General features: G+C 38.4%; 1 protein-coding gene across 1 annotated transcript in view; it reads left to right on the top strand.

Moving 5' to 3' along the window:
* Positions 1-13,801, top strand: part of DNAJC17 (DnaJ heat shock protein family (Hsp40) member C17) — a 104,817-nt gene extending 91,016 nt beyond the window's left edge. Inside the window, exons 9-11 of the mRNA XM_053697882.1 lie at positions 8,486-8,566; positions 9,252-9,389; positions 13,596-13,801. Coding sequence (XP_053553857.1) covers positions 8,486-8,566; positions 9,252-9,389; positions 13,596-13,706 — 330 coding nt within the window. The 3' untranslated portion in view covers positions 13,707-13,801. The remainder of the gene's footprint in view (positions 1-8,485; positions 8,567-9,251; positions 9,390-13,595) is intronic.
* The last annotated feature ends 436 nt before the right edge of the window (positions 13,802-14,237 follow it).

Genomic DNA, 14,237 nt, shown 5'->3' on the forward strand with positions numbered 1-14,237 from the left:
CCACCAATCACCCGCTAGCTTCCAGTAGTGCATAGCAACTCCTGAACCTTTCACCAACGTATACCAAGAGAACAAAGAACACTGATAATTGAACTGAATTGGAGAGTCTCTTAAAACTGCATTATACAAATTAGATGTGTGATAGGTAAACTGCCAAGAGCTGTGCTTCCTAATCCCAGGACGGTAACCAGGGACTCTGCAGGTCAGGATCAACATAAACCGTCATAGATGAAAGTGATTATAGCCAATTACCCCAAGCATCAGACAAGACCAGTGTTGGAGAGAAAACAAGAATGCTTTATTAAAACAATGTGCTGCCTTTTATACATGATATAATCTGATAACAAGTTTAATCCCATTAACACACAATACCCTGTCCAGGCAGTCCCGCGCCACAATCTGGTCACCATAGTCAGCGATATCCACATACCATAATGTCTCTGATTTGGGAGGGATCCCAAGTGAGCGGCGGCAATCCCAAGGTACCATTTGAATAGCTTGGAGTCCCCTGATGATACAGTCTAAAAAGCGCTCTGATCCATTTTCAGGGGCCCGAGCGACAGTGATGTAAAGGTCCCGGGTGCTGTCCAACATGGAACCGGGTAGGAGATCCATAGCCATGGTTACTAAATTCCTGATCAGATGGGTTCCTTATTTGGCTCCCTCTCAATAACTGCCCTAGTCCATAGCCCACCAAGGGTTCAACATAATCCCAAAATTAAAAAGTTCATGTGTGACCAGTTATCCAACTGAAACATACCAAAGATTCTCAGTCCTCATTCAGGTGGTGTAATACGTTTCCAAACAGTTCATAACCAATCAGATCTTAACATCCCCTACTTTTAATTCAGGATTTTTTCTTTCTGTGTTTGTGTAAAAGTCCACGATGTCATCTTATAGGACCATGTGGTATGGACATTGTGACTGTCGTATTAATTCCCATTTAATATCAATTACAAGACTCATATTCTAAAATTATAGTAATAGATGAAAAAGACAAATAATATGACAAATTATTAGTTCATTTTTAAATGTTTCTTAGATTGTAAACCACTTGCGGATGGATACAGAATAGACCTTTAACAATAAAGTGATCAATTTTTATTGGTAAAAAAATGTGATTATGAATTTAGCCCTGAGCATTTGGGAGGTTAGATCTGTTATGAATGTTGTAAACCAAAGTTTAAAAATACTGCACTATTGTTGGTCTTTCTTTTAGAAACATAGAATTTGATGGTGGATAAGAACCAAAAAGGCCCATCAATTCTACCCACATTACATTACTTTTTTCCTTAGAATAGCCTTATGCATGTCCCAGGCATTTTTGAATTCCTTTACAGTCTTTGTGTTTACCACCTAAAATGGAAGTTTAATCCATGAATCCACCTCAAATTTCTCCTGAATCTGCTACCCTCTAACTTTAGATTTTGACCCCTTGTTTTGGCATTTATTTTTTTGTGAAAAATGTTTTCAGCTTCTATTTTATTAAGTCCCTTCATATATTTGAAGGTTTCTATCATGTCACCTCTTTCCCTTCTATCATCTAGACCAGGGGTCACCAACCTTTCGGACCTCAGGGACCACTAAACTCACAATTTTGAATCCCGTGGACCACTAACATGATTTTTTTTTTTTAAAAGATAGAAACCTCTATAATGCATGTATTGTGTGTGTGTGTGTATAGATAGATAGATATATAGATATACATACATACATACATACATACACACACACACACACACACACACACACTGTACATAACTAGTATAACCATAGCTATGTTTACATTATGTATATATTTTACACATTTTTAAGAATTATTTTTTGGAATTAACTAACTGAATGACAGAACTGAGAGAATACTTACAAATGACAGATGAAGGGTGAGTGCCAACTTTTGAGCTGGAAACAGAGAGGCAGAAAGTGGGAAAAAAGAATTATGTTTTAAAGGACCACAAGACTTCCAAGTTACCTCCCCAGTTAGGAATTATTCAAAACTACTTATGATCATGGACAGACATTGGAGTCATAAATTAAGTTTATATCAGAAAGCTCTCAATATGGATGTGAGCTAACCACAACTGATGTTACTGGCAATTACTATAATACTGGTGGGATATGGCTGATCTGCTGGATGGCAATTGGAATTCAGGTGGAATGGCTTTGTGCGCAGGAAAATTATTAGAATGAAAAATAATTAATATTTAATAAAAAAAAAAAGAAGATGGAGGGGGGAAAAGACAAACATTTATGTAAGTCCATCTGAAGGAATTAGGAAAACTACTACATAGAGACAGGTAGAGGGAAGAAAATAAATTAAAATACTTTTTTTTTTAATATACTTTAATTACTTTATTTCAAGCCAAGACTATACCAACCTCTGCTGGCTTTATAATGGAAGCATCTTCCTCTGAGCAGCACGCCGTTCGAGAGGAGTTAAAAATACAATCTAGCTACGCAAGTTGCGCAGTACTAAGTAACATGCGTAGGGAGATTGTAATTTAACTCCTCCGTCTGTTTTCACTTATGTCCAGCCAGGCACTGTAGGGAGTTGCGGCGCGACGGGGGTGACACCATCAGAGGAGATTAATTCCTGCTTGATGGTGTCAAGGACCACCAACATCTTCTCGTGGACCACCAGTGGTCCATGGACCACTGGTTGGCGACCGCTGATCTAGACTATACATATTTAGATCATAGAGTCTTTCTTTGTACGTTTTATATTTTAGACCATGTACCATTTCAGTAGCCCTCCTTTGGACAGCTTCTAGTTTATTTATATCTTTCTGAAGATATGGTCTCCAGAACTGTACACAGTATTCCATATTTGGTCTAACTAATGACCTGTAAAGTGGCATAAGAACCTTGCTATTTCTGCTACTAATACCTCTTCCAATGCAACCAGGTTTTTGACTGGCCTTACTGGCTGCACTGCTGCATTGTGTACCACATTTTAAATAATCTGAAATAATAATTCCCAAGTCCCTTTCTTCTTTAATTACAGTCAGTAATGTACCATTGAGACTATAATTGACCTTTGGGTTTTTGGATCCTATATTTATAATTTTGCTCTTGGTAATATTACATTTCAGATCCCATTTATTTGACCAGTCCTCTAGTTTATTAATATCACAGTTCATTTGATCAGCTCCTCCTGGAACCTCTACCCTGTTACAATTTTTTGTATCATCAGCAAACAAGCAAACCTTCCCCTTAAGCCCACTTCCAATATCACTTAACATGTTAAACAAAACAGGCACAAGAACTGACCCTTGGGGAACACCACTAGTAACTGATGCCTCATTTGAATGTACTCCATTAATTGAAACCCTCTGTCGTCTATCTTTAAGCCAGCATTCTACCCACTTAACAATCTTAACATCTATTCCAAGGCAATACATTTTGTGAATAAGTTAGTTGGGTGGGACGGTGTCAAATGCTTTGCTAAAGTCTAGATATGCAACATCTACGGCTCCTCCCTGGTCTATTATTTTAGTTATATGGTCAAAGAAATAAATTGGATTAGTCTGGCACGATCTTCCAGCAGTAAAACCATGCTGTCTTTTGTCTTCTAAGTTGTTTGTCTGAAGGAAAGATACAGGTCTTTCCTTTAAAAGAGTTTCCATGAATTTCCCTGCAATTGAGGTCAAACTGACTGGCCTATAGTTAGCAGAAACTTACCTACTACCCTTTTTATGAAGAGGGACTACATTTGCAATTTTGCAGTCTTTTGGAACAACTCCTGTTAAGTGACTGGTTAAATAAATCGGCTAATGGAGTAGCTATTACGGATCAAATTTCTCTTAGAACCCTTGGATGAATATTATCTGGACCCGCAGACTTATTTACTTTTATTTTTGATAAAGCCCTTGAAACCTCTTCCTCTGTAAAAAGAAAAGTACTACTCACATTATTATTTACAGTAACATCCCTTAATAGAATATCACTATCTTTACCATCTGTTGTAAAAACTGAACAAAAGTAATTATTTAATCTTCTTCCACTACTCTATCATCATTCTTGAGTCTAACTATCCTTCTGTTAGATTTTTTCTTTTCACTGATATATTTAAAGAAGGTTTTGTCACAGTTTTTTTATAGATTGTGCTTATTTCTCTTCTGCATCAGCGTTAGCCTTTCTGATTAACTGCTTTGTCATCTTCTGATGGGTACTCCATTTTTCTTTATCCTCTTCTGAGCCAGTGAGTTTGAATTTTGTATAGACTGTTTTTTTTTGTTTTTTTTGTCTTAACTGCATGTGCTTCTTCTCTTGAAAACCATATAGGTTTTCTTTTACTTTTACAAACAAGCCTAATACAGTGTTTAGTTGCATCTAGAATAGCATTTTTAAAATATTCCCACTGTTCTTGTAACCCTGTAATCTGTACCATCGCTTTTAGAGATTCATCTAGGTATCTGCCCATGTAAGAAAAATGAGTTGTTCTAAAGTCTAATACTTTTGTTTTACTGTGGTTGCACAGTACCTTTGCCTGAATATTAAACCATACAGACTGATGATCATCAGAGCCTTAGTTCTCGCCCACAGACACCTCAGATACTATATCACTGTTTGTAAGTACTAAATCTAATATAGTTCCTTTATGTGTTGGTTCTTTTACTAGTTGCTCAAGAGATTCCCCTTGTAAAGATTCCAGAATGCATTTACTTCTAGTTGATTTGGCAATGGGTACTTCCCAGTCTACATCAGGCATATTAAAGTCCCCCACTGCTATAACATTGCCCTTCATTGTAAGTTTGGCTATTTCATCAATTAATAAATTGTCTGATGCTTCATCCTGTAATGTCTGTCTATATACTACTCCTATTCTAAACACCTGTTTTCCTTCAGTTTCTATAGTTATTCAAACACTTTCTACATTGTCATTTTTTTCTACAATTTCAGTTACTTTAATATTGTCTTTCACATACAGGGCAACTCCGCCCCCTTTTTTTCCTATTTTTTTTAAACAAGATGTAACCAGGTATGACTGTTTCCCAGTCGTGAGAGTCATTGTACCATGTCTCTGTTATAGCTACTAAATCTAATTTATCTTGAATCATTATTGCAGTAAGTGCAGGTCATTTACTTACTAAACTGCGAGCATTTGTGCACATTGCACGTAGAACATTTCTAGAATTCTGAATCCTTTTGCATGCTTGATACAACCCCTGCCTCCTTTTTAAGAAGGGATCATGATCCTACTCCTGGGAAGATCAGACACCTCTCTTAAAACGGCACAATTTATCTGAATCATGAATGTTTAATTTTGTGTTTTCAGGAATATTAAAAATAAAGGGAAATTTAAGTCAAAATTAAACCTTCATGATTTAGTGTAACTTTAAAGGGACATGAAACCCAATTTTTTCTTTCATGATTCAGATAGAGCATACGATTTTAAACCACTTTCCAATTTACTTCTATTATCAATTTTGTTTTGTTTTCTTGGTATCCTTTGTTGAATGAGTAGCAGTGCACTACTTTGAGCTAGCTGAACGCATCAAATAAGCCAATGACAAGAACCATATATGTGCAGCCACAAATCCGCATCTAGCTCCCAGTAGTGCTTTACTGCTCCTGAGACTTCCTAGGTATTCTTTTCAACAAAGGCTATCAAGAGAATGAAGCAAATTAGATAATAGAAGTAAAATGGAGTTGTTTTAAATTACATGCTCTAAAGTTAGCTGCTTTCCATGAGCATGGATAGGCTCCGGAGCATGCAATTATCTTGACAGCTATGTATAACATTGTTGCAAGCACAGCTATTTCGGTATTCTATTCAACAAAGGATACCAAAGAACAGTACATTTGATGATAGAAGTAAATTGGAAATTTTTAAATCTGTGTATTGCTGCCCTTTAATAAAATAATAATAGTTTATAGGTACACACATAAAAACACACATTATGGTCATAAAGTCTGATTCCACCAACTGCTTTTATTTGAAAATGTATTACAGTAGTAAAATATTGTAATCAAAACTTATTATTCAAGAAAACATTATTTAACTCTAAGACAAATCAATATTTTATTTCCATTCCATTGTGATATTTCTTGCTTGTAGTGAGTCCATTTTAGGAAGAAACAATGATTTTAACTCTTGCGATAGGTGAGAGTTTCTGGAAATACTTATCCACTTTCATGGACATTCACATCAACGTAGGCAGGCAAACAAAGAAATGCAGAGGGCCACAGCTGACTTCAGTAGGAGAAAAAAAAATGAGACTGCTCAACCTCTGAGAGTTCAACGCAGTGTAGTATAACATTTTATGCTACAATATCCACTGTGCTCTGTATTGACCACCCTCAAACTGTCCAAGGGAAGGCCAGGTTTTTCAAAACACTGCAGAGGGAGGATAATGAATTTGGACTATTAATGTGTATGTATAAGGGCCTGTTTAAATTTCATCCCTGTAAGACTGCCCCATTCAGAGTTATCATAGGGTGCCTAAGTCAAAGAAATACATTTCCAACCCATAAACTTTATGACCTTTCCAAGCTGTCACACTCTGTGTGCTTGCTCAAACAGAGCTCTGATGTGGCCTGTAGCAGGTTCATGAAGTGAGCTGTGATAGTGCCCAAGATGGCTGCGGTCCGTTTTTCCCGCCGTATTAAAAAAAAAAAAAGAAAAGGAAAAAGGCCTTACCACAGATCCCTGAGGCCCTTGTTGCGCTTCAGCACCAAGGTGATGTCGGGGCTACTGCTCCGCTATGTGTAGCTGACAGTCCTAGGCTTGGCGTTATGGTCTGTGTCCCGTAACGGTCCCGCTGTCTGAGCGCAAAATCCAGCGTTAGTAGTCACGCCACTTCTTGGAAGTTACTTCGGTGGGGGAGAGATGACAATTCTCCGGCGCTCTTAATTGAGTGAAAAACCGGCTTTTTAACCGTTTTTTTATTTAGTTGCTGAGCGGAGCTCTTTTAGTCTGCTGTAACACCTTGGCCCACCCACCGGAAGTCCTGTGATATTTCATTTATATAAATATACACTTCACATATAATTTGAGTGTAAATAAAACTGTTTTGACACATTTAACATCCTAATATACATGTAAGTTATAATTATGTTTTAACAATTAACCCCTAATATTAATTCTGTTAATAAGAACCTGCTGGTGCATCAACAGGTGCTTCTCGTAGGGCCTTTGAAGGACGACATTAGTTGAAATACCTTTTTTCTAATCATGTCAAAGTAGTTTTGAAGCAATTTGCTCTCCTGAGAGCTGAAAAACGTTCCCAGCCCCAAATTGCAACTGTGTTAAAGGGACATGAAACCCACATTTTTTCTTTCCAATTTACTTCTATTACTTCTATTATCTAATTTGCTTCAATCTCTTGATATCCTATGTTGAAAAACATATCTAAATAGGCTCAAGTAGCTGCTGATAGGTGGTTGCACATAGATGCCTCATGTGATAGGCTCACCCATGTGCATTGCTATTTCTTCAACAAAGGATATCTAAAGAATGAACAAATGAGATAAAAGAAGTAAATTGGAATGTTGTTTAAAATTGTATTCTCTCCAAATCATGATAGAAATATTTGGGGTTTTATGTCCCTTTAACTATATCTAAGGAAAACTAGAATGAACACTAATGAGATTTCTCTTAAACCACATTCTTTTCATCCAAAGCAAGACTAGGCAGACCTAATGTGACCACACCATTAGAAGTATATCAAGCTAACCTCGTTAGGGAATAGAACATCACCTGTATTCACAATTCAACACCAGTTGAACCAAGAACCTCCTAATAGCACAAAAGATGACTGTCAAAGTCTAGAAATTTCACAATGGATAGCTGGTAATAAAAAATAATTTGTTATGAATTTGAACTGATTAAGCAATATTTTACATTTTTGGTTGCAATAGAGTATAAAACCTACATTTTAAATACATTCAAATATGGTGCAGGAAAAGGACCAGTCAACACGGTAGATTTGCATAATCAACAAATGCAAGATAACAAGACAATGCAATAGCACTTAGTCTGAACTTCAAATGAGTAGTAGATTTTTTTTTCTGACAATTTTAAGTTATGTCTTTTTCCACTCCCCCTGTACCATGTTACAGCCATCAGCCATTCACAAATGCATACACGTACCATGTGACAGCCATCAGCCATTTACAAATGCATACACACTTATTCTTGCACATGCTCAGTAGGAGCTGGTGACTCAAAAGTTTAAATATAAAAAGACTGCACATTTTGTTACTGGAAGTAAATTGGAAAGTTATTTAAAATGGCATGCTCTATCTGAATAATGAAAGTTTAATTTTGATTGAGTGTCTCTTTAAGTGGGAATGCTATGCCTATTCTGGAGTTTGTGACATGATCTGGATCAACTTCACTGTATTCTACAGAGGCTTGCCATCCCTGGTGTTTAAAAATTGTGTGGAAGATCTCTCTTTCCCCCCTATTTCTCTCTCCCCAATCTCTCTCTGTAGTTTGTGCTACATAGTTATTTAAATATTTTCTCACTTTTTTTCATAGTATGGTGAAGTGCGGGACATTGTTATTTCAAGCAAGAAAAAGGGAAGTGCAATCGTGGAATTTACAACATTAAAAGCTGCTGTAAGTTCTGCTGGAGTCGTTTAAGGAGACTGCTCCTCACATTGTGGTGACCCCTTTACTGCAAAGCTTAGGTTGGCATGTAATTCCGGCCAATATCTCTCTGGTGGTCTCAAACTGGACTACCTAGGTGTGATTCGAGACCAAAGTTTGACAAAACACAGCCAGACATTTTTGATAAGGAATGAAATCACTGAATTTTTAAAAGATTTCCTTTACATTTCACTTCCTATAACTGATACTGAGATTTGTTACAGATGGGAATTTCTATTAGGCCAGGCGAGCTTCATGTATAATAATTTTATATTATAAGCATGCTAATCTTTGTCCTGGCAAACCATGCTTTTCAGAACTATATATAATATTTTATCTTTTGCCATCCCTATTTTGGTATCCATATATATTCATTTGTGCCATTTGAACTGCTCTGAACAAAGTGATGAGACTGGCTTATCCTTTTAAACCTAGAGTATGGATATATTATTATTATTCTTCATCAGCCTATGAAACAGGGCAAAATCCTTTGATAAATACGTATGTTAATATATTATAATTTTTTTGTTTTTTACTTTTCTTTTTGCAGTTTAAAAATAATGTAGCTTGTTTTAGGATTAATTATTAACCTTTTTCTTCTATTTAGTTGATTTTGTTTCGTTCATAAATACATCACATTGTGATTATTTCTTAGGAACTAGCAGTGAAGAATGAGACTGGTCTCTTAAATAACCCACTGCAGCTCTCATGGTTAAATCCTCCCCCAGCCTCGGTTAGTCATATGGATGCCGGCCCTATGAGGAACATCTCTAGTAATTCACAAAGCTCCCAGGTAAACTGACTTGTGTGACTGACATCTTATAGGAATATGCTTTTATTAGACATTTGATATGTTATTAGTTAAATTACACAGACCATCTCATAGTGTGATGTTTCATATGTTTGTAAACCTGAATGCTGTATTATAAGTTTATAAAAAGGTAAATGTAAAGTTACTTTCCTTATGCTACTGGATACACAGAGTTGTTGTGTGACTGCTTTGGTTTCAGAGTTTGCTATAAATTCTTATCTCTTAATAATATAAAACGGGGGCGGAGCCGACATCCGGGAAGAATGGTCGCACAATAGAGGAGCTCTGTGGCTCACTTTTCTAAAAACTATCTATTAGGGCCATTTTACTGACTATGTGGAATTGATGAGAGGTCAAACTCCCCAGAGAAGCATTTACCACTCGGTCACAATAACTGCTTTCCAGATGTGGCCAGTAAACCTTGATCTTGTGCTGAGGCCTACAATCCTGCCGCCATCTTGAAGCCCTGACAGGCTGTAGATAAGCTGAAACTGAACGGGAGGGATCAGCGCGGCTCAGAAGTAAAGACACAGAGACACGGACACCGCATACAACACCTACCCTGAACTACTCACTCTCTGTTTTCCCCACAACGCAACACCCGGAACAATAGTACAAGAAGAGAACACAGCAGCACTGAGGGCGCAAAGAAGATCTACCTTACAGATCGTCTGCCTGACCTGCTCTTCACATCTTGGCTGCGGACCCAGAGCGCAGCACTTATCCCGGAGGATACTTACCCGCTCCCACACCACCTTAAGAAGCCGCCTCACTGACCGGCTCACTGACCGGATACCCTTGGCTCACCGCAGACCTTCTCCCTGTAAGTAGACGCAGCATGGTCTGCTGGGGTATAGTACATCTCACTCACATATAGGTGTGCACATGCAAATTTGGGGGAAACATAGCTCCATTTGTTCCTAGCTTGGCGCCATCTGCAAAGTCTCTCTCTCTGAATGGTGGCGCGCTAACGCCATCTTTAACCCCCATATAGCACTAGACTTATCTATGTTAAACCGGCTCTCCTCATGGTCTCTCATGGACTGGGACAGTGAAGATTACTATGTGGATTAAGTGAAGGGCTTTACCGGTGTGTAGCTCATTATCTGTCAGAGCAAGGATAACTGCATTTAATCTGCCAATCACTCAACCAGAGAACTTACCATTTTAATAAAGTGCCCCCGCAATAACCTTGCATACTCTATACACAACCTGCACCTTTGCCCTCTTAGACCCCCCTCTCCTTCCTTTCCCGCGTCCACCTCCAGGACGCGGGTCATATCCTCACTCCTTTTGCCGGTCTCGTCCAGAGGTGGCATAGCCCCAGGAGAGGGGGAGTAACTCATTAATACTACTGTCCAGCAGTGGCTTACTGGGCTTCTCCATCTGTGCTATCATTAAATATAACTCCCTAGTTAATTCTAGGAACTGCTCACCTGCACTATGGCTCATTCTATCAAAAGAAAACCAAAACACCAAGAAAAACCTAAGAGGACTCTCACGGATCATTTCCACAGTAAAAACTTCTCAGACCCTGACTTCTCAGGGGACGAGTCTAGAGACCCTGAGACTCCAGTCACGGATAATACCAGGCCTGAGGTATCCCGCAAAGACAAAACAACATTATCTCAGTCAACCTTCTTAGAATCTATCAGAATCCTAACTGATAAGATGGATACTCACTACTCATCCTTAAGGCAGGAACTCCGCCAATCTGTCGGCGAACTAAAAAGAGAGATTTCTTCCCTTGGCGAGAGAACTGAAATCCTTGAGAGAAAGCATGAGGATCTTGCAACTGACCACGCCAACCTTTTGGCTTATTCTCAGTCATTGGCAGAGCAAATGTCTGATCTTGAATCTAAACTAGCAGACAACGAAGATAGATCTCGTCGCAACAACCTCAGGATCCGCGGCATCCCGGAAGACGTCCCTACATCAGACCTCCAACAATATTTGACTACTCTATTTCGGGTCATCCTGGACTCTCCCACAGATCAGGACCTCCTGATGGACAGAGCACATAGATCCACACGCCCCCGTAATTCAGTACCTGGCACTCCTAGAGACGTCATTGTACGTCTACATTATTACACCGCTAAGGAGAGAATCATGAGAGCCTCCTTTACCAGCAGACCCCTCAAGGATCCATACAACAAATTACAGATTTTTCCGGATTTGTCTCCATACACCTTGAACAAGAGGAGGACTTTCCATCAGCTCACCCTAGCCCTCAGACAAAACAAGGTTAAATACAGGTGGGGATTTCCTGTTAAGCTACACGTGCACTATCAAGATTCCTCCCATACAGTCTCTTCTGTTGAGCAGGGAATGAAGCTCATCACCACTTGGGGACTCACTGGTCCTCCTGGTTTGCCTCTCAGGAAAAAAGGAAAAACAGGCGATCTGAACCCATCAGCATCAGAATGGCACACCAGAGTTCCCACTCCACCTCCCTAAGTCTTAGGCCTCTTCTGAGACTCTCTTCGGAGGTATCCTCTGCACTGATCGCCTTTTGCGCGGCTTTTTGAGAGAACATTTCCTCCAGAAATCCTCCTAACTTACTCCTCAAAGGATATTCCAGATGGGGGAGTGCACATACGGGTACACATCTTACTCTTCTTTCACTCCCTCATCCTTGATCTGCTTGGCAAGACCCTTGCTCTGGAAATTCGATGGACAGGTAAGCCTTGAGCCCACATACGGGTACATACCTTACTCTAATCTTGGCTCATGGCTCCCTATTTGTTTTCATTAGCTAGATTGAGGTTTACTGTGACAAATATATAGTCCACAAGTTTATTTATATGTTGTTGATCATCAGAAATGTTATTTACTTTATATTTGTTTCCTCTATTAAGTTCCCATATGTAGCCCCTGCTCTAAACCAAAGAATATTCTAAGTTCAATGTATACAGGCCGGATACAGGCACTTTCCCTGTTATATTAGGTACCTAATCATGCCCTTAGTTTAATCATAACTTTCCTCCACAAAGGGCCTAGTTCATCCTTCCTCTAATGACTTATGCTTTTTGATGCCCTCTTTCACCAGTACACTCTAATCCCTGTCTATTAAACCTATTTAAAGTGTACACTTGTTTACACATGGTTAACCATAGACTCTTCCACAGTCACATTTGCTGATGTAAATGTAAACCTTACCTCACTGCTCGTAGTGCATTGACTATGTGACTCTGGAATAATAACAGATTCTCCCTGTATTGTTTATACTCTGCATTATTGTATTTCAGGATTACATTGTGTGCCTAGGTTAATACTGTCTATGCAATCCGTTAACACTTTAAGTGAGACTTTAAATATGATTGTACAGCTGTAACTGATATATCTAATTTGTTAACAAATTTTAGCATGTTACTCCTCTGATATGTTTGAGGGTGTTGTAAACGCCCATGCCTAGAAGAAGGCACACTCTTATTTCACGTTAATCCCACCCTAGAACATATAATTCCACCTCTCAGTTGCTATAGATACTGCCGGGCTGTGCTAACTGGGAAGGCACGGCTCGACATAACTTATCTGTTTAACGGAAGAGGATACCGACCCACACTTAACTATATCATAAGCTCCACCGTATTGATTAGAAGGCTCCGCCCCTCCATTCCCCCCCTTTTTTTTATCTGAGCGGCTTTTTGCCCGCTGATATCCCCCCCCCCCCCTACATATGTCGGCCCAAGAGTGGCCAACACACATACTAACTCTCCACAAACTGAAGCTCTGACTCAGATATGCTATGAAGCCTTTTCCATTATCCTATGGAGATCACTAGCCAATAATATAATATAAAATGAAGTTCTATTTTATTTCACCTGCACTTTTGTTAAACACCATGTTAACATATGACTATACGTAACTCTCTTATTATATGTCAATTCTGTTTTGTCACCGAATCTAGATTACAGACATTGTAAGACTCTCTTTGATGTAATATTGTTTTAAAGGTGAATCTTGTTTGTTAATACTTATTTCAACTTCAATAAAAAATTTAAGGAAAAAAAAAAAAACAATATTGATAAAATGAAATCCCATCTCCATATTTTCTATTAAATATATTTGAAATTGCAAAAATGTTCATCTATATTTAAATATAGGACAATGCATATAGAGTAAATATCTAACCTCAATTTGAAATGCATCTTACAAATCTCACATGGTTTTATTTAATTCCTTCAGAGTTCTGTGCGATCAGAAAGAGACTTTGAAAGTTTAGTGATGATGAAGATGAGACAAGCAGCAGAACGACAGCGGCTGATTGAGCAGATGCGATTTGAAGATGAGGATTAACGTAACCATCCCTCTGCTTTCCCTGGACTATTTGTTTTCCACCCACTGGTTTCTTTACATATTAAAATGTGTGTAGTCTTTTTTTTAAATTAAAATGGCTTCTTTTTTTTCTCCACTCAGTATCTGGGTTAAACACTAAAAGGAAAATTCAGATAACTTGTTACCCTCTCCATGCATGCACGGATTTATTTATTTTTTAGTATGTTTTCTTTCATAAAATGATTATAGTTCACAGGCCTCCATAACATATGGGATACATTTCCTGCCACTAGGAGGAGGTCAAGAACCCATATCAGAGCTTAAAATCCCTCCCACCTCTCTCTTAGTTTTGTTCTTGGCCTTATAGGAGAAGGTTGAGAATAGGGGTGTTCCAGCTACTTGCTTATGTATTTAAATTTGGGATCTCAGACCAATATTAGACCCAGAGTCCCTGGGAATTATCATTCACAAAGAAACTTCACAGCAGCTGAATAATAGAGACATAGGAATACCATGTTATATGCACATTATTTCCCTATTGGACTTCAGCCA

This window comes from Bombina bombina, chromosome 1 (assembly GCF_027579735.1).
Source record: "Bombina bombina isolate aBomBom1 chromosome 1, aBomBom1.pri, whole genome shotgun sequence".
In the NCBI taxonomy this organism is placed as follows: domain Eukaryota; kingdom Metazoa; phylum Chordata; class Amphibia; order Anura; family Bombinatoridae; genus Bombina; species Bombina bombina.